This window comes from Marmota flaviventris, chromosome 12 (genome assembly GCF_047511675.1).
Source record: "Marmota flaviventris isolate mMarFla1 chromosome 12, mMarFla1.hap1, whole genome shotgun sequence".
Lineage (NCBI taxonomy): Eukaryota > Metazoa > Chordata > Mammalia > Rodentia > Sciuridae > Marmota > Marmota flaviventris.
In genome coordinates this window covers 21,330,392-21,351,513 of record NC_092509.1, presented here as the reverse complement: position 1 = coordinate 21,351,513, position 21,122 = coordinate 21,330,392, and the positions used below count along the sequence as shown (strand labels likewise).

The following is a 21,122-nucleotide window of genomic DNA, read 5'->3' as shown; positions in this document are numbered from 1 at the left end:
CAGAGAAGAAGTTGGTAATAGGGTTGAAGCCACCTACAGACCAAAATTGCACCATGCTAGGCAAGGCAGGGGTGAAAACACAGTGAAATTTCCTGCCACTTTAAATCTGATGTTTCTTGCTTGGGTATTCACTTTGTCTAGTATAGACATTTGGATATTTACCCAATCTCCTCTAAAGTCATTTGGCCCATGTCACCTTGTGTTTTCATGTTTCTTTGAGAGAATTTGGAACTACTTAGTTCAACATTTTGCTGATACCACTTTATATGGTAAATTTTCAATTGTACCATAAGATTTTCTTGTATTAATGCATTATAGTTGAAATAACTATTTTCAAGCATTGTAATTAAGAGCATTTCTAATTTTTTGAGTGAATATTGTTGAGAAACATCATAAATTATATAAAATATCTTTACAATTTTTTTGTGTATTTTCTCTTTTGGTATTGAGGATTGAATCCAGGGACCCTCTACCACCAAGCTACACTTCCAACCCCTGTCGCCACCACTTTTTTTGCAGTTTTTGACAGGGTCTAATGAAGTCACCACCTTTGCATTTTGTGATCCTTTTGCCTAAGTCTCTAAATAGTGTAATTATAGGATTTTGTGTACTTTTTCATAAACCATATTTTATAAAAACTTTTTCGAAACTGGATGACAGATAAAACACTCAGAAAGTTGTAAATTATATCTAAATACTGAATAACTAGTACTATAATAACTATGTTAGAAAGTAATTTTTTGCAACATTGTAAGGATAGCACCAGTGTCAGCACTAGATATTCATATTATAAAGTATAAAGAAACAAGAAATTTGCTGATGAAAAATGCAAAAGACAAATTTTCTTTCAATATCAACTTTCAATTTTTTTAATCAAAGGTTACTTTTTTGAAATATGCCCATTTATCTTTTATCTAAGTTGTGTACATATTTGCATCTCTCTGTGTGCATAAAATAAAAGGTCTAAAAAAAGTTACTATTTAATCAACTTTTTGTTGCTGTGACAAAAATACCTGACAAGAACCATTTAGAGTAGGAAAAGTTTACTTTTGCTCACAGTTTCAAAGGTTCATTTCATGGTCAACTGATTCTATTGTTTTGGGCCTGAGGTAAAGCAGAACATCATGGTGGAACGATGTAGTGGAGGAAAGTATGGTAGCCAGAAAGGAAAGAGACAGACAGGGAGGGAAGGGATGAAGGGGGAGAGAAAAAGCCAGGGACAAAATATAATCCCCAAATACATGCCCCTAGTAACCTTCTTCCTCTAGACACACCCCACCTGCCTACAGTTACCACCCAGTAATTCATTCAAATTATTACTCCATCAAATGGATTAACCCACTGCTTAAGTTACAGTTCTTATAATCTAATAATTTCACCTCTGAACATTGCTACATTCACTAACACATGAGCTTTTTAGGGGGACACCTCATATCCAAACCATAACAGATAGTTAATTGTTTGAAATGATACATGATAAAAAGGTGACTTCATCATATCAAAGAAATTGGTAGCTGGTATTTTTTGCTTATTTAATGCATGGCCGATAATCATCACCAAATGTCTTATAATAATTTGCAATAACGTGGGGACTCTGATTACAAAAATTTCTTTTGCAAGAAATTAATGATTATTACTATTTGATAATTTTCTTAAGAACCCACTTTTATAAAAAAAGTAAACTGTCTCTAATGCTGTTTTATTTTTGTGGAATACTTCTTTAAACTTGCTCCTCCTCCATGTCACTTCACCCATAAACTTTGAACAGGAAGACGCAACATAGCCTGTTTGTGGTTAATATAACCTGTGAAGGCAGAAGACAGAATAGTGTGTGCTTAGCCAGTGGAGTGACAGCTATGGATCACAAACATCAGTGTGTGGCACTAAATGATGGCTATTTCATTCCTGTAATAGGATTTGGCACCAGTGTACCTGATAAGGTAACAGTAGTGTCTTGGGCTTCAGGGTCTGTAAAAAAAGAAAAGTTTTAAGATGAGTGAATGTTGGCTTGAATTTTCAAGTTTGTGTGATTTAGGGGGAAATCACCTGGTCATCAGTTCTCCAGGCTGGAGCTAATCCATATTCCAGAGAGAAGGATATCATACTATACTCTGCATTGTGGTATGATCCTGTGAACGCCTATTGATTATTCTGGGCTTTTCATACCAGCAATAAAGAAAACAGTTTTGCTTTCTTATCATCTCTGTTACTGGAGCAGGACTTTCAAAAATTTTTCCATTGCATAACAACTTGGCTAACTGAACAAAAAAACCCTAATTTATGACCGATCTTGGTTTTCCACATATCTTCCTCACTATGCTTCAACATTTCTAGCTTTTGATTTTATATGAGAGGCATGCAACTCTTCCTTTCAGTTGAACATTTAAGGGGCATTGTAGAGAGACAGGGAGAAAGGGGAGAGGTGGGGGGAATATACAGTTGGTAGAACAGTTAGAACCCATGAGGTATTTTCCCAATGTTTATTGTCTTATGTGGGTTTGGTTCATGGCACCCCAAATAATTACAATAGCAATATCAAATATCACTGACCAAAGTTTAACCATTATACCCATAATGAATATGAAAAGTTTGAGATATTTGTGAGAATTTTCAAGATGTAGAATAGAGTTTGAAATATTGTGAGATTTTTTCAAAATGCAACATTTTAAAATGGTGCCAATAGACTTGCTCCACCCAAGGTTGCCACAACCTTCATTTTGTCAAAAAAATGCAATGTCTGGGATATGCCACTTAAGTGGGACACAATAAAATGAGGATGTCAGTATCCGTATTTTACAAATCTTTATTCCTAGTATGTAGACCTGTTCTTTAGTGAGAATGGCTATTTAGAAAAAAGATAACATAAGGGACTGTTATAAATAGAATTGTTTATTTTCAAATTGGTACCAGTCTAGCAAGTAACTTGGGTTTCTCACCATTTTCTAACTGATGATAAAGATGATTCTATCTTAACTATATATACAAATATTAGGGTTTATGTCTCTGTTTTTCTTGGGAAACTGGAAGCTTTGTATGTGCTAATAGAAAGTGTCTGTGAAACCAGCTATTAAAGAAAAATGAGGAATTTAGTCTCTGAACAGCTTTTCTTGAAGATGATTTCCCATTCTTTCTCAAAATTGAATGCCACAGGAACTTATTGTGTTGGGTGTCAATGTACTGGGGGAGAAGTCATTGAATTTTGTATCAAATTTCTTCTATATTCCATCCCATGACTTTGTTTTTTGAAATGATTTTATTTTGAAATGATTTTATTTTATTAACTATATAAATAGTAGCATTAACTAAAAATATGCTGAATGTGAATCCTTCAAACAAATCACTGAGCCTGGACATATTCTTTGGAAGCTCAAATGCCAAAGAATATCAACTAATGATTGCTCAGGACTGAAAGTGTTCTTGGGATGCCCAAACTTTCTTTCTACTGGGAAAGATCCAGGTAAATTGAGATTTTTTTTTTTTTTACCACTTATACATAATTACCCCATAACATAAGGAGAAATTTATTCACATGAAGTCCACTGTTTCTATTTGAAATTCTTCTCATTGCATGGGTCTTCAAATACTTCTTTGGATTGTTCTTCCAGGTTCCTAAGAGTGAGGTAATAAAGGCCACCAAATTAGCAATAGAAGCTGGGTTCCGCCATATTGATTCTGCTTATGTATACCAAGTAGAAGAGGAGGTAGGATTGGCCATTAGAAGCAAGATTGCAGATGGCACTGTGAAGAGAGAAGACATATTCTACACTTCAAAGGTATTACATATGTTCTGTATTTATGTGCATACTTATTTAATGCCATTGTGTGCAGATGGCAATATATGATTGGATCAGTAGCTTTTTGGTAAGTTATTGCTTATTAGTACAACTTTTATTTACAAGTTTTTGTATTAAAACTAGGAAAGAAAACAGTTAAAGATGGTGTCTTTCACATCATTGGAGGGCCCAAATTTATGACTATAATGTGAAGTTGTTTTACTTTTACGAATATCAGATCAAAGCAGTGTGATTCATCATGGACTACATAATCAGAATTATGACCAGATAATGGCTTTTCTTATCTTCTTGGTGACTTTCTAAAATCTGTTATTCTGAATCTCAATGTTTACTTTGTTAATCAGAGACAGCAATATAAGAGAGATGTTTAGTATCAAAAAGACATATCTATATTGTGTTATACTGTGTTCTGCATGTGTTAACCTGTTCTAAACAGTTTCTTCAACTCTATAAATAAAAAGGATACAAATTCTTCCCCATCTGGTAGAATAACTAAGAGATTTAGACTAAGTTTGTTCACTATTTTGTAACTCAATCAAACATAATTTAGATAATGGGCATTGTTATTTGAGAAAGAACTTTATCTCTTGGATCACTTCATTCTGTGTTCAGTAGGTATATGGACAATAGCCAAATAGTAAGGTTTATATGTTCAAGACAGATGAAAAGAAACAAAGGAGAGAGTTATATTTCCCTGATGGTCAACAGTTTCCAACCAGCAGAAAAATGTCTCTGCATTAGGTAAAAACAAAACTCATGCATTTGTCAACAAATATGCCATAAAGAATTGCTAAAAGGAAAACCGTAAAGAAATACCAACAAACCAGCTGGTATTGATGTCTAGATGAGAAAATTTTGTCAACAAAACTGGCTAGAGTATTAATTCCAAATTTCATTCTTTAACCTCTGCAGCTTTGGTCCACTTTTCATAAACCAGATTTAGTCCAACCATCCTTGGAACAGTCACTGAAAAAACTTCAGCTGGACTATGTTGACCTCTTTCTCATTCATTTTCCTCTACCTTTGCAGGTAAGGGGTTTGGGTGTAACTTGTTTCCTTTCCACCTTCCCTTATCCCTGCATTCCAACACGTTGGCTTCATTTTCATCTCATCATTTTTCATTGGTAAAAAATAATGCCTTGGGGCAGTTTAAGACTCATTGATGGTAACACTTGAGAGTTACTTTGGCTTTCTGACACCCATATTAATCTAAAAAAAACCCCCACCAAGATACTGACCCTGCTTGGTTCATATGCGTGCTCGTGGACCATCATATGTCCAGGGGCATAAGGATTTCGGATCCTTTCACCTGGGTCATGGACAAAAGCCATTTATCACTGGATATCAAGGCTATGTAATTATTTATGGCCTTTCCCAATGAGGGAGAAGTGTTTTCCAAAGGAAAGTATAGGGGCTGAAAAAAATTAACAGAAGTTCTATGAAACCCCCACCAGGACCTGAGGAAATAGTATTTATTATACATATGAAAGATCTAAAGGATTAAGGGAAAACCTGTCTCCAAAGGACATTCCTTACCACTTCAAATGCAAAATATTTTACAAATACCAGGATCTAGAATATAGCTCCACCTACTTTATGAAAATTTAATGTCCCATGCACCCTCCCCCCCACCAAAGTACCTGGCAGCATAGTTAATTGTTGCAACACAGTTTGGTGAAATCTCTAAAATGACGGCTTCTATTCCAGTCTGGGATGTCATTATCACCCAAAGATGAACAAGGAAAAGCAATATCTGAAGCAGTGGATCTCTGTGACACATGGGAGGTGAGTACTTGGAGGAGAGAGTGCGGAGGGGCAAGTTGGTAGAGGAAGAGTCAGGTCTGACCTGCACCTCTGACAATGGGATATACACTGCTGGACTTCCACATCCACGGCCTTCATGAGGGTTGTTTTGATGCAGTGGTTGGGAGGAAAGCATTACTGGAGAGTAATAGGGAGAAATGGGGAAGGAGTGAGGAGAGTGGGGATAGGCATCTCTTTCTGTCCATAGTAAGTAATCTCTCCCATTTTCTAAGGAGGACACAGGGATTCTCTCTTGTGTCATTATGTTTTTCTCCCATTTTCTTGGCAACGTTTCCTCATCTAGACATCAATACTAGTGGCTTTGTTGGTATTTCTTCACATTTTTCCTCTTAGCAATTCTTTCTGGCATATTTGTTGACAACTTCAAGAACTATTCTTCACAACACCTTCCTCCCCAGGCCATGGAGAAGTGTAAGGATGCAGGGTTGACAAAGTCCATTGGGGTGTCTAATTTTAACTGCCAGCATCTGGAGATGATCCTGAACAAACCAGGGCTCAAATACAAGCCTGTCTGCAACCAGGTGAGCACCCTCCGGCTTCTCTCCTTTTGTTCTTCCTGTGCTACTGACGGGCTTCCATTGGCCATCCTGTCCTGTGCGTGGTACCTTTGTGGACTAGAAGATTCTGCAGACAGAGCCTCTGTCTGTATGGGCTTACAGGATGCTCAGTTATGACTCTCCTTGACAATACCTTAGCGAAACACTGGGAACATCTTGGGAGAAGCTGTGTTTATGAAGTAAAGAGAGGTAAAGGTGAAGGGAGGTAGAAGTTATTTAGACTTGGAGTGGTGGGCTTAGCCTGAGCTATGAAGGATGACCAATGACAGTGTAGACAGAAGGCCTGTGGGGAGCACCATGTAGAGAAAGAAATGGCATGAAAACATGGAGTGGGGCAGTAACTAAGGACAACGGAAATAAACGCAGAGCAATGGAAAAGGTTTTTTCCTAGGGGGTTCAGATGTGCAATTTACACCATCTGGCTTAGAAGGAGCGGTTGTGGGGATACTAATAGTGGATGAAATCAACCCTGAGGGATTTTGAGCAGAACACAGACCTGACCCTGTGCCTGACCACATTTAGTTTCTCCTTCTTTCTTTCTGACATCAAATCAGCTATTTAAGCACATCTATTCTGTTCCTGGTCCTGTACTCTAAGTTATTGTTTTTAACAAATTCCAGTCATGGAGTATGGGTCTTTGATTGAAAAATATAGCTTAAAAAATTCATGAATTTGTTATATAATGATAGAACCTTGTGATCTCCAGATGTAAATGCTAAAAGCTAATGTGATTTTAATACTAACCTCACCCTTATTTTTTGAACAATGCCCACTCTCAAGCCTTTAGAATGTTTGAAAGGATGACACAGAACTTCTGTGTCCAACTATATCCAAAATTGTTGATGTTTGCCACATTGTCATGTGTAGGTAGGTGATGAGGTTACAGCTGTACACATGCATAGAATATTTCGCTGAATGTCTTGATAATATGTCCTATGCACAAGTGTTCACTCCTACAGACCTCAGAAGACATCTGCTAGGAATAAAGATCCTCTCTGCCAGAGTCACCGTTGCATTATTAGATCTATGGAAGTTATCAATTATTCCCTGATACCATATAATATCTGGACCACCTTCACATTTCCCATGGCTTCCCCAAAATGTCTTGTATACTTTTTAAACCAGGATATCATTGTAGTTCACACATAATCCTTGTCAAGCTCTTTTCTTTTGTTCAAGCTCTTTTAACCTAGAATTACCACCAATTCTTTTTCCCCAGGATATCTGGACAGGATTTGACAAATATTTCAGATTTGTTAGATTATGTTCTTGTAATGATAGTTTGTTTCTCTATTTCAAGTTTTATAAATGAGAAATTAGGTCCAAATGCTTTATTATACTGGTGTTAACCATTTTCGGCAAAAAAAAAAAAAGAGTCACCATCATGTTCAGCCCAGGAGGAAGCACGTAATGACAGATCACCCCACTGTGGGTGATACTAATTGTGATTTCTTGGCTCAGCTAGTGGTAGCCAGATTTTCTTTTTGATAAATGTGTGTCCCCCCCCTTGAATTAGTAAAGACCTATTGAGTGAAAATTATCAACAGAGGAAATCGTGTTCCATGACAGGTATGACCCACTAGTTGAATATCTATTGATCATTTTTGTCTAAATTCATTTGTTATATAGGGGTTTGTGAACAATTATTTTCATTTTTGACTCTTATTTGTGCCTGACACTTTCTTGTACAAAATTTCAACATATCATATCAGGATAAACTGCAGGGCTGGGGTTGTGGCTCAGTGGTAGAGCACTTGCCTAGCATGTGTGAGGCACTGGGTTCGATTCTCAGCATCACATATAAATAAATGAATAAAGTAAAGGTTCATCAACATGTGAAAAAAATAAATAAATTAGGATTTTTAAAAAATGTTTTTTTTAAAAGATAAACTGCAACTTTTTCCTTTAAAATAGTGGAATCCTTAATAGCTTGCCTTTATTTACATTGTGTAGAGTTACTGTAATAATAAGCATCAGTAGGGGCAAGTATTTTTGTTCTCTCTATTACTATGGGCATTAACACCTTTATTTACAATATGTGTTAGAAATGATCCTATTTTGTTCATTATTGCTTTGGAGCAGAAATCTATTCAGCTATCACTAGAGAGATCCCTATCCATGGTACTTTGTCTTTCAGACTTGCCCTCATGAATCTTTGACCAAATTTTTGTTTTTGGCATGATTTGGTGTTCAAGGTTGGAAGAATTCTTTCCTATTCCAGATCTGGAATTATGCATGTCTCCTTACAGTTGAAAAGGGTATTTAGCACCCAAGATCTGGTCCACAAAGTTGTTTCTTCTTAGAAATGCCTCAAAAAGAAAAAAAAATTTCAGGGTATAGTATAGAAGTACTGAATTAATATTTAAAAAGCGCATTGCTACTTGATGTTAATTTTTTCACCTCAAATTTTATATTATAGTTTTTTAAAAAAAATCAGTTTCTGTTACTTTGACAATTTGTTTTCATATTAACATTAGCATTTAGTAGAATCTGATACCCTCTGTCTTGTCCACCACAGGTAGAATGTCATCCTTTTCTCAACCAGAGAAAACTGTTGGACTTCTGCAAGTCAAAAGACATTGTTTTGGTTGCTTATGGTGCTGTGGGAAGTACCCGAGACAGATGGTAATAAGGACAAGAAGCTCACCTAAAACATCATCAGTGACGAAATATTTCTATTATTATATTTCTATTATAATGTTTTCTTCCTTCTTTTCTCCTTTTCTTTCTACCCCTCTCCCTTTCTTTCTGTACTGAGGATTGAACTCAAGGACTCTCTACCTCTGAGCTACATCCCAAGCCCTTTTATAAAATTTTGTTGAGATGGGGTCTTGTTAAATTGCTGAGGCTGACCTTAAATCTTGCAGTGCTCCTGCCTCAGCCTTCCAGGTTGCTGGGATCACAGGTGCATGCCACCATGTTCAGTTTGTTTTGTAGGGTTACCCATGGAAGGGCTCAAGGACCGGGGAGAACTTGCATTTGTGAGTGGATCCCCTATGACACTGATGCTGCCAGTCCAGGGACTACATTTGAGGATCCCTGGTCTAGAGTGGTCTAAACAGAGCTTGGTCTATTTTGGAGCCTCCTAACAAAGTAAATACTCAGTCTCAGGACTCCGGTATCTCTGCCTTTTCTTCCAGGACTGACCAGAACACCCCTGTTCTTTTGGATGATCCAGTTCTTGGTTCCTTGGCAAAAAAGCACAAGCGAACTCCAGCCTTGATTGCCCTCCGCTATCAGCTGCAGCGTGGGGTTGTGGTCCTGGTCAAGAGTTTCAATGAGAAGAGGATCAAAGAGAACATGCAGGTGTTGAGGGGCTCTGGGTTTCAGGGTTCCTATGCAGTATCCTTTGCATGTGTGCTTTTTAAACTCTCAACATATTTATGATGAGCTAGCTTCTCTGTTTTTGTTGATGCATGTGTGATATATTTCTACCATTTTCTTCATCCTGCCAGGGCAATAGGAAGACAACATGACTGGAGATTGTTAGGATTGGACAGAAAACGGAGGCTCGGGTTTCAATATTAAGTCAGCAGTGTTTTGTGCAATCCTGTGCAAATCACATTTTTTTTTTAAATGAAGATGCTGAATTAGGTGATTTTCAATCTAAGTATAGAATTATGTCATCAGCAAATAGTGATAATTTGAGTTATTCTTTTCCTATTCGTATCCCTTTAATTTCTTTCATCTCTGTAATTGCTCTGGCTAGAGTTTCAAGGATGTTGAATAGAATTGGTGAAAGAGAGCATCCCTGTTTTGTTCTAGTTTTTAGAGGGAATGCTTTCATTTTTTTCTCCATTTAGAATGATGTTGGCCTTGGGCTTAGCATAGATAGCTTTTACAATATTGACCTATGTTCCTATTATCTCTACTTTTTCTAGTATTTTGAACATGAAGGTGTGCTGTATTTTTAAATTTTTAAAAAAATTTTAATTTTTTATATATGACAATAGAATGCATTACAATTCATATTACACTTATAGAGCACATTTTTTTTTTATCTCTGGTTGTACACATCTTTTATGTCTTCACACATGTACTTAGGGTAATGATGACCATCACATTCCCACCACCTTTCCTACCCCTATGCCCCCTCTCTTCCCCTCCTCTTCTTTTCCCCTTTGCCCTGTCTAGAGTTCATTCAATCCTTCCACTCTACCCCCTGCAGAATATTATGAATCAGCATCCTTAAATCAGAGAAATCATTTGGCATTTGGTTTTTGGGATTGGCTAATTTCACTTAGCATTATATTATCCAGCTCTATCCATTTACCTGAAAATGCCATGATTTTATTCTGTTTTAATGCTGAATAATATTCCATTGTGTATATATCCCACATTTTCTTTATCTATTCATCTACTGAAGGGCATCTAGGTTGGTTTCATAGTTTAGCTATTGTGAATTGAGCTGCTATGAACATTGATGTAGCTGTGTCACTATAGTATGCTGATTTTTAAGTCTTTTGGTTCTATTCCCAGGAGTGGTATAGCTGGGTCAAATGGTGGTTCCATTCCCAGTTTTCCAAGGATTCTCCATATTTTGCATAGTGGTTGCACCAATTTGCAGTCCCACCAACAATTTATGAGTGTGCCCTTTCCCCCACATCCTTGCCAACACTTTTTGTTGTTTGTATTATTTTTTTAAAATATTTATTTTTTTTTAGTTGTACACAATACTTTTATTTATTTATTTATTTTTATGTGGTGCTGAGGATTGAACCCAGGGCATCACACATGCTAGGCAAGCATTCTACCACTGAGCCACAACCCCAGCCCTATTTGTATTCTTAATAGCTGCCATTCTGACTGGGGTGAGATGAAATCTTAGAGTAGTTTTGATTTTCATTTCTCTAATTGCTAGAGATGTTGAACATTTTTCATATATTTGTTGATTGATTGTATATCTTCTTCTGAGAAATGTCTGTTCAGGTCCTTGACCCATTTATTGGTTGGGTTTTTTTTTTTTGGTGCTTAGCTTTTTGAATTCTTCATATATCCTAGAGATTAATTAGGGCTCTATCTGATGTGTGAGGGGTAAAGATTTGCTCCCAATATGTAGGCTCTCTATTCACCTCACAGATTGTTTCTTTTGCTTTGAGTTGTTTTTTTTTTTTTTTTTTTTTTTTAGTTTGAGTCCATCCCATTTATTGATTCTTGATTTTAACTCTTGCACCATAGTAGTTTTATTAAGGAAGTTGGGGCCTAATTCCATATGATGGAGATTAGGGCCTACCTTTTCTTCTATTAGACACAGGGTCTATGGTTTTATTCCTAAGTCCTTGATCCATTTTGAGTTGAGTTTTGTGCATGGTGAGAGACAGGGGTTTAATTTCATTTTGTTATATAGGAATTTCCAGTTTTCCCAGCACCATTTGTTGAAGAGGCTGTCTTTTCTCCAGTGCATGTTTTTGGCACCTTTGTCTAATATAAGATAATTGTTATTTTGTGGGTTAGTCTCTGTGTCCTCTATTCTGTACCACTGGTCAATATCATGCTGTTTTTGTTATTATTGCTCTGTAGTATAGTTTAAGGTCTGGTATAGTGATGCTACCTGCTTCACTCTTCCTGTTAAGGATAGCTTTAGCTATTCTGGGTCTCTTTATTTTTCCAGATGAATTTCATGATTGCCTTTTCTATTTATATGAGGAATGCCATTGGGATTTTGATTTGAATTGCATTAAATCTGTATACTGCTTTTGGTAGTATAGTCAATTTGATAATATTAATTCTGCCTATCCAAGAGCAAGATAGATCTTTCCATCTTCTAAGGTCTTCTTTAATTTCTTTCATTAGGGTTCTTTAGTTTTTGTTGTAGAGGTCTTTTACCTTTTTCATTAAGTTGATTCCCAAGTATTTTATTTTTTATTTTGTAAATGGGGTAGTTTTCCTTATTTCCTTTTCAGAGGATTCATCACTGATGTACAGAAATGCATTTGATTTATGAATGTTGGTTTTATATCCTGATACTTTGCTGAATTCATTTACTAGTTCTAGAAGTTTTCTGGTGGAATATTTTGGGTTTTCTAGGTATAGAATCATATTGTCAGCAAATAGTGCTAATTTGAGTTCTTCTTTACCTATCTGTACTCCTTTAATTTCTTTCATCTGTGTAATGGCTCTGGTCCGTGTTTCAGGAATTATGTTAAATAGAAGTGGTGAAAGAGGGCATCCCTGTCTTGTTCCAGTTTTTAGAGGGAACACTTTCAATTTTTCTCCAATTAGAATAATGTTGGCCTTGGGCTTAGCTTAGATAGCTTTTACAATATTGAGCTATGTTCCTATTATCTCTAGTTTTTCTAGTGTTTTGAGCATGCAGTTGTGCTGTATTTTGTCAAATGCTTTTTATGCATCTATTGAGATGATCATGTGATTCTTATCTTTCAGTCTATTGATGTGATGAATTACATTTATTGATGTCTGTATGTTGAACCAACCCTGCATCCCTGGGATGAACCCCAGTTGATTGTGGTCCACTATATTTTTAATATGTTTTTGTATTTGATTTGCCAGAACTTTTTTGAGAAGTTTTGCATTTAAGTTCAACAGGGATTTTGGTCTGAAGTTTTCTTTTCTTTATGTGACTTTGTCCAGTTTTGCTCTCACAGTGATACTAGACTTATAGAATGAGTTTGGAAAGGTTCCCTCTTTTACTATTTCATGGAATAATTTGAGGAGTATTGGTATTAGTTCTTTGAAAATCTTGTAGAATGTGGTTGTGAATCAGTCTGTTCCTGGGCTTTTCTTGGTTGGTAGGCTTTTGATTGCATCCTCTATTTCATTGCTAGAATTGATCTGTTTAAATTGTATATATCCTCCTGATTCAGTTTGGGTAGATCATATGACTCTAGAAATTTGTTGATGTCTTCAAGATTTTCTATTTTATTGGAGTATAAGTTTTCCAAATAATTTTTATTATCTTCTTTATTTCAGTAGTGTCAGTGTAATATTTCCTTTTTTATTATGAATTTAGTAATTTGAGTTTTTTCTCTCTTTCTCTTTATTAACATGGCTGATGGTTTATCAATTTTATTATTTTTTCATAGAACCAACTTTTTGTTTTGCCAATTTTTTGAATTGTTTCTTTTGTTTTAATTTTATTAATTTCAACTCTGTTTTTAAATATTGTCTCTATTCTAATATTTTTGGTGTTGATTTGTTCTTATTTTTTCCCTAGGGCTTTGAGATGTAATATTAGCTCATTCATTCATTGATTTTCTGTTCTTTTAATGAATGAGCTCAATGCAATGAACTTTCCTGTCAGTACTACCTTCATAGTGTCCCAAAGGTTTTGATATGTTGTATCAGTGTTCTCATTTACCTTTAAGTATTTTTTTTAAATTTCATCTCCGATTTCTTCTGCTATCCATTCATCATTCAATAGCATATTTTTTTAGTCTCCTGGTGTTGAAGTAGCTTTAATTTTTAGTTTATCATTGAATTGTAATTTCATTCCATTATGATCTGATAAAATGCAGGGTAGTGTCTCTATTCTTTTGTATTTACTAATAATTGCTTTGTGGAATAATATATGGTTTGTTGTAGAGAAGGATGCATGTGCTGATGAAAAAAAAGTGTATTCACGTGTTGATGGACGGAATATTCTATATATGTCTGTTAAGTCTAAATTATTGATTGAATTTTTAGTTCTATATCTTTTACTTAGTTTTTGTTTGGAAGATCTATTAAGTGGTGGGAGAGGAAAGTTAAAGTCACCCAATATTATTGTTCTGTGATCTATTTGATTCTTCAAATTGTGAAGAATTTGTTTGATGTATGTAGATGCTCCGTTGTTTGGGCCATAGATATTTACAATTATTATGCCTTGTTGATGTATAGTTCCCTTCAGCAGTATGAAATGTCTTTCTTTGTCCCTTCTGATTAATTTTGGCTTGAAGTCCACTTATCTGATTTGAAGATGGAAATCCATCTTGTTTACGTGATTCACATGAGTGATATGGTTTTTCCCATCCTTCAGTCTGTGGTTGTTTTTCCTAGGAGGTGAGTCTCTTGCAGACAGAGTATTGTTGGGTCTTTATTTTTTTAATCCTATCTTCCAGTCTATGTCTAATAACAGAAAATCAATGATTTTGATTTTCTTCTAATAAGTTTTTCTTCTAATTTTGAAAATTTCCCAGTATACAGGAAAATTTAAAGAGTAATCTAATGAACATCTCTTACCTATATTTTTGACATCTCCATCCCATTTTAGAGTATTCCTATAGATTTATGGATCCATTAGTTTCAACATGCTAGCATCTTTCTTTCTTTCTTTCTTTCTTTCTTTCTTTCTTTCTTTCTTTCTTTCTTTCTTTCTTTCTTTCATGAGGATTGAACCCAGTGGCACTTAGCCACTGAGCCACATCTCCATTCTTTCTCATATTTTAATTTGAGACAGAGTCTGACTAAGATGCTTAGGGCCTTGCTAAGTTACTGAGGCTGACATTGAACTTGCAAATCCTCCTGTATCACTGGGATTACAGGTGTGCACCACTATGCCTGGCAGTGATCATCTTTTTTTTTGTCTTAACTAACACTAATTTAGACAATGAGATAATTTTCAATACAGCTTTGATACTATTTGATGATGATAACATCATTTGTTTTGGACAATTTAAGACTTCAATTATAGGAAAAATCTTTTTATTCTGATTATTAATAGGATATAGAAATCCAGACACAAATCTTACTAAATCATATTGTTCAGAACTTAATGTAATCTTCTTTTAAGATATTTCATCTGTAGTATAAAGTGATTTCAATGTATTATATAAAGACTTGGATTTCTCTTTTTCACATGGTGTTCTTTAACAGCTGAAGTGTTTTTATTGATATCTTTAATAACTTTTTGAAACTTCTCATTAATTGTATTTATTTATTTAGCTGTGTTCATGGTCAAACCCAGGACACTGTGCATCAAGGACAAGTGCTTGCCTAGCAAACAACCTCCCCAGACCTTCTCATCTGTTCTAAAAATTGCCTCTGCACCATTCAGTTGGAGTAATTTATATTTCTCAGATTGACAATGTGCAATATAACAATAATGAAAATCTACTTCTATGATAGGTTTTTGAATTTCAATTGACTCCAGAAGACATGAAAATCTTAGATGACCTCAATAGGAATGTTCGATACTACCCTGTTGTGGATGTGTAAGTAATTTTCATAAATATAGTGCCTCAATTTATTTCTGGGGATGAATATAACATCATTATTGAAAGCTACCTCAATACATGGAGGACAGAGGCCAGTTTGAGTCAGGGATGAGACAGGAGCTTTTATGAGTTCTTGTCTCAGATTCTTGCCAGAGCTCTGTTCTGTGAGTGGAACCAGAGTCAGCATGGACTTCCACACATGCACCTGGGCACTTCTCATTCCATGGAATGATCCAGATAAACCAATATCATTGCTGAATGTACACCTGAAAGTAGGTCTCTCTATCCTATGAGTTTGTAGTGGATATACACTTTTGTTATCACCAATATAATGTTATTAAGTATTTTTAAAACAAGTTTTCTATATCTTCTCCCTTATCTCTTAATTTCTTATCAGGTTAAGGGCATCTCCATCAACCCTGTGGTTAGAAGCTCTCATCTCCTCCATATAAAATTGTTCATTAGATTCTTTCAATTTAATGACTTTGATAGTTTCAAGTCCCTCTCTTCCTTTTTGCTGCACATTTGCTCAGACACAGAAACTGCTTTTGTCTACAGAATAACTGTCATTAATGGATAAATAGAAACAGTGGGCTTTGATTTTCCTGAAATACAGAAATCTCAATGCAGAGGATAAAGAAGTGTTAGAGAATAGAGACTGAAACTGAAGGACAGCATGGGGCGAAGCCTTAGTAAAGGGAATATATAGCCAACAAATGATCTTTACCCTTCCTTCATACTCTGAGGTTACAAAATCTGAGAAAGAAAATATATTATGAAGGTAAGCAGGAGAACAGATTCCTCTTGCCTGTGAGAATTTAATTCATATTAGAAACAAATGTGATACTGTATGAAAGAGATTAGCATAATATAAAATTGTATGTGCTCAAAAATTTGTAGATATGTCATTACTAATATTTTTATTAGTACAGAGAAAGATGATGAGTTATGTAGAGATCAGAGATTGAGGGAGTGGCAAGCAATGAATAATTATTGCTACCTAAGCATTATAATAAATAATGATTTTTATATTTTATCTTCTTTGTAAAGTCTACACTTCCCCAAATTATATGGTAAACTCTTAGGATTTGGAACTCTATGTTATAAATGAAATTCTTTTCATTTATGAATTTAACAGAACATGCTGAGTGTGATGGGCAATAAGTAAATAATTAATGAATTAGCACAATGGAAGTGAAGTTGCAGGCAGTAATTTACACAGCCTGAAATAATTTTCTCAGTGTTGACCAATGTCTGCACTTGTCCTTGTTCAGCAAGGAAGAATCAATTTTCTTTGAGAAAATTGAGAACTGGAAGTTTCATTGAGAACTGAAGGAAATAAGATGGGATGAGAAACTACTTTCCTGTTCTGACAGATGTGAATGGGGATAAAAATATGTTTAGATTTTTGCCTTGGTGTATTCTCTGTATTAAATTCCAGGTGAGAAAATAGAATTTGAACAATTTAATTATGATTTCCAGAAAATACTTAATATAATGTCATGCTCATGAAATTAAGAAAGGCATAGCTTATAACCTTGCTCTAAGGAAACAAAATTATCAAACATGACCTAATGGATGCTTTTGGAAATCTCTTTACCATTCTAGAAATGGAGTCACTGAGCTGATATTATGCACATTTTTTTTTCTCATTGTAGATTTTACGGACATCCCAATTATCCATATTTTGATGAATGTTGACATGGAGGCCTTTGTCATCACTTTGACTTTAACCCCTGCTAATCAATATTGATGTGGGAGACATCTCTGGTGGTTGGACACATCATTTCTAATCCATGCTGTTTGTCAAATTCACGTTCACTGGAACTCTGCTCACATATCAGGAAGAAAAGGGGCTAAATTTTTGTTGCCTTTAAAAAATAATATAAAGTTATTTTCCTATTTAATACTAAAACCTCATCCAGCAGCAAATCTAGGTGAAATGTGGAGAGAAAGGGGGCTGGAGGGAGAAGGAAATCCGAGCAATGCACATGTAATTAATGACTTAGCATAATTTGAATATGTAAACTTATATGGGGGTTGAAAGAATGGGAAGAGGAAATAATAGACACCTATGATGGAACTCTTGAAACTGGAGTCTGAATAGAGGCATGGGAAAGAAAGGAAAGAGTCACAGAATTACTTAGTGTGCAATGTGTTTTAAGTAGTTGTTTTAATCAGCATTTTTTTTTTTACTGTTCTAACCAAAAGACCTGACAGGAATAATTTTAAGGAGGAAGAGTTTATTTTGGGGGATCATGGTTTCAGAGGTCTGGGTCCACATACAGCTGGCTCTATTCCTTGGGAGTAAAGGTGAGGCAGAACATCATGGTGGAAAACTGCATAGAGGAAAGTGGCTCAGAACAGCATACTAGGAAGTAAAGAGAGGGAGAGAGACAGAGAAAATATATACCCCAAAGGCATGGCCTAATGACCCAACTCATCCAGCCATACCCACCTGCCTGCAGTTATCATCAGTTAATACCTATCAGGGGATTAATGCACTGATTAGGTTAAGGTGCTCACAATCCCATCATTTCACCTCTAAACTTTCTTGCATTGTTCACACATCAGCTTTTGGGGGATACCACATATCTAAACCATAATGGTAGTAAAAATGGGAGTGGTCACCAGAAGTGTGTCCTAGGCATGAGTACAGTCCTGTGGGGGCTGAGAGGGACAACAGCCTTGAAAGAACAACATTTTTTATAGATGTAGTTTTCTCCTTCCTTTCTGAAATGAAAGTTTATAGATTCAAGTATCTAGGGCCTGTTGATACAATTATTTCTATCAGGATGATTAGGAAACTCAGGCCTGGCTGTCTCAGAATAATCACATAGCTAGTGTGATACACTAAATCATGGTCCTTAATTATCCCATGCCCAAATCCCTGGAACCTGAGGATATGTTACCTCTTAGTATGTTATTCTTCTGTGACTGCACAATTACCCCTGGATTATTTATCCATAAAAAACATCTGAAATACAAAAGATGTAAGGTAAAGTTTTGTAGGAAGAATGAAAGAATGAGTGACACAATCAACTAATATAAATGCTCTAATTTGCTTTAATGATTAGGAAATTAAACAAGTTAAATAGGTGCATATTTTTAGAATAAGCAAAGTATACTGGAATCATTGAATAAATAATTATGTTAATAAAAGAAAGACATACAATCTATATGGTGATGATGACTTTAAGTTTATAAATAAATAAAACACACACAACAACCCATACGTTTGCTTAGAGAAGTCATCAGAGAAAATGCACAATTGTTTTTTATTTTCTAAACTTTTGGAATTTGTGAGGATTATTTTCATTTTCAAAAAAACCAAACAACCTTATTGTAAAGCATTTGTTTTATTTTAATATGAGAAAAAGCAAGGAAAATAACCAGAAATAGTGGACCCTGCTTCCAAACCACCTCTACCAAATTCAGAAATCCTCGCCATCCTGCCTAAAAGGAGGAAACTCTGGTAGCAATGTCAATATCTCAAGGTCAATATTCTTCAGAATATGAAAAATAAAGATAGGTGATGAATAGCACTGAAAGAGGAGAAGGGGTATTAATTACATCATACTCTGAACCCATAAAAGAGAGGGTTTATGGGATGATCCTCTTGGGATATATTAAAATCTCTGAATTTATACCCAAGTCCCTACTCTTAGCCCAGCATACATACACCCAAGCTCCCTCTTTATGCACAGACTGCACATTAATGCCCAGTTCCCACATCGCGTGGATATAAACTCCAAGGTGAGGTAGAGTTTGATGCAGACTGAATGTTCTAAGGGGAATGAGAAGTGTCACCAAAATGCTGTGGTCAATGGAGCCTTAGGCACAGCTCTTATACTTAGTTCATGTGCCTAGTGTCAATGAGGACTGTGTGGCTCTTTCCCACAATTCACTCAGCAACATGCTGAGCACCCTATTTTTCTCTCCCTGTCCACAGTATTTTCTCCAAGGTTCAGCTGTGAAACCTCCAGCCTCCTGAGTTTACTGAGGAAATCACTGGCTCATACACGGGGCTTTGGCACAACCAGTGTGGGCTCTTACAGTTGGCAAGGATTCAAAGTTTCCCCAGTGTATTTCCCATTGGGTTGAACAACAAACAGATCTCAGAGATTTGAGGAATGTTTAGCCCTACAGGAGAGGGAGGAGAAGACGGGCATGGAGAAGGAGAGAAGGGTGGAAATAGAAAAGCAGGAATGAGAAGAGGGTGGAGAAAAAAAGAGAGTGCATCCTTTAGTCCTAAGAAATAGCCATTCATCTGCCTTAAGAAAATAATTACTTCTATTTTTACTTCACTCATTTGCCCTAAAAGAGATTTGTCCATTTGCAGAGAACTGCAAATATGAGCTCAGCAAAATTATCAATAAATTTTTGATAATGATCTGTTAGCCAGGTGTAATGGTGTATGCCTAGAATTGCAGCTAATCAGGAGGCTAGGACAGGAGAATTGGCAAGTTCAAGGCCAGTCTGGGCAATGTAGTGAGACTCAGTCACAAAATAAAATCCTTAAAAAGTGGGGAGGATACTGGAGATGCAAATATGTGGCAGAGTGCTCCTGGGTTTGATGCTCAATACTACCAATAAAATAAAATAAAAAAAGAAAGAAAAGAAAATTGTGTGCTGGCTTCAACATTTTTCCCTAGGAGATATACTGTTTTGAATTCTCTAGGATGAGTGTACCACATATACAAGAAAAAGCATACACTTGAACCTCACTGAGAAGGCTGTTAGGAATAGGGGTGCTGAGGGGTGACATGGGTCAAGGATTAGAACTGGAATGCTTTAGAAAACAGGGGAATTGGGGGAAGCAGAGAAAGGACTAATACCTTTCTGCAGGGGAGATGAAACACTGCTTTACCCTGGATGTAAAACTGGGCAAAAAATAAAAGCAGAGGTGTTTAAGGGAATCCATGTGGAGTTTTAATTATGATATTTGATGGAATTCATAACCCATGGAATTTCAAGTCAAATCTAACTCCTATACTCTTGATTCATGGAATGAGTGATATCGAAGAAACTGCCCTGATGTGGCTTCTCCATGAGTGAGGTGAAAACTGGGTCCATTTTTAACATGACTTCTTTTTCTGTGTTATTATTTTTTTTAATGCTAGTTGGTACTGTATTAGCTCCTAGAATCCATTGGGCGCATGCTCTGGGGAGGGGGTGACTCAGCAGATTTAACAGACTGTGCATGTTCCTGGACTGTGTCAATATACAAGGGTGGAGATTGTAAGAAGGAAATCATTAACTCTGAAAATTGTTTGATTAGATTATAGCAAGTTTAAATTGAAAAAAAAAAAAAAAACTATCTCAATGAGTTTAAACCTGAAAGAAATGTATCACTACCAAGACAAGAAGCCCCAAAGAAGGGGAAGCTCTAGATTCATCCACTGAGGGTCCAGATGTCCTCCCATCTTTTCCTGGGTCTTTCTTCTTCTTTTTTAAACTACTCTCACTCTCAGGCTGGGTAAGGACAACCTCAGCAATTTCCGACCCTACAATACAACACGATATATCAACTCCAAGAACAGGGGGCTATTTTTAAGAAAATTCTTCTTCTTAGAATGAGAGAAAACTTCCCTAGACCCTCAGAACAAATAATTTCACATGGCATTGACTAGGAATAAGTCACAACTAAGTCCTCCCACAATGACCCCATGCCAAGAGCAATGGAATTAACCGAGTGACCTAACCAATCAAGTGGAGTACAATAGACAGTGGGGGGTGGGGGTGGAGAACCTTTCTTCATATGAGTTTCCAGAGTCACTGGGATTCCAGGCCTG

General features: G+C 36.0%; 1 protein-coding gene across 1 annotated transcript; it reads left to right on the top strand.

Moving 5' to 3' along the window:
* Window positions 1-1,764: 1,764 nt before the first annotated feature.
* Window positions 1,765-19,913, top strand: LOC114100208 (aldo-keto reductase family 1 member C1-like). The gene is made up of 9 exons (XM_027944842.2): window positions 1,765-1,940; window positions 3,606-3,773; window positions 4,707-4,823; window positions 5,502-5,579; window positions 6,017-6,139; window positions 8,694-8,800; window positions 9,316-9,481; window positions 15,239-15,324; window positions 16,986-19,913. The coding sequence occupies exons 1-9, from the start codon at window positions 1,857-1,859 to the stop codon at window positions 17,026-17,028; spliced, it is 972 nt and encodes a 323-aa protein (XP_027800643.2). The 5' UTR covers window positions 1,765-1,856; the 3' UTR covers window positions 17,029-19,913.
* Window positions 19,914-21,122: the final 1,209 nt, after the last annotated feature.

Excerpts from the sequence above, each read along its gene's own strand:
- LOC114100208 (XM_027944842.2), top strand. The coding sequence starts at position 1,857 with ATGGATCACAAACATCAGTGTGTGGCACTAAATGATGGCTATTTCATT. Across the intron at positions 4,824-5,501 it reads ATTTTCCTCTACCTTTGCAG|TCTGGGATGTCATTATCACC; the intron begins GTAAGGGGTTTG and ends CTTCTATTCCAG. Across the intron at positions 15,325-16,985 it reads TACTACCCTGTTGTGGATGT|ATTTTACGGACATCCCAATT; the intron begins GTAAGTAATTTT and ends TTCTCATTGTAG.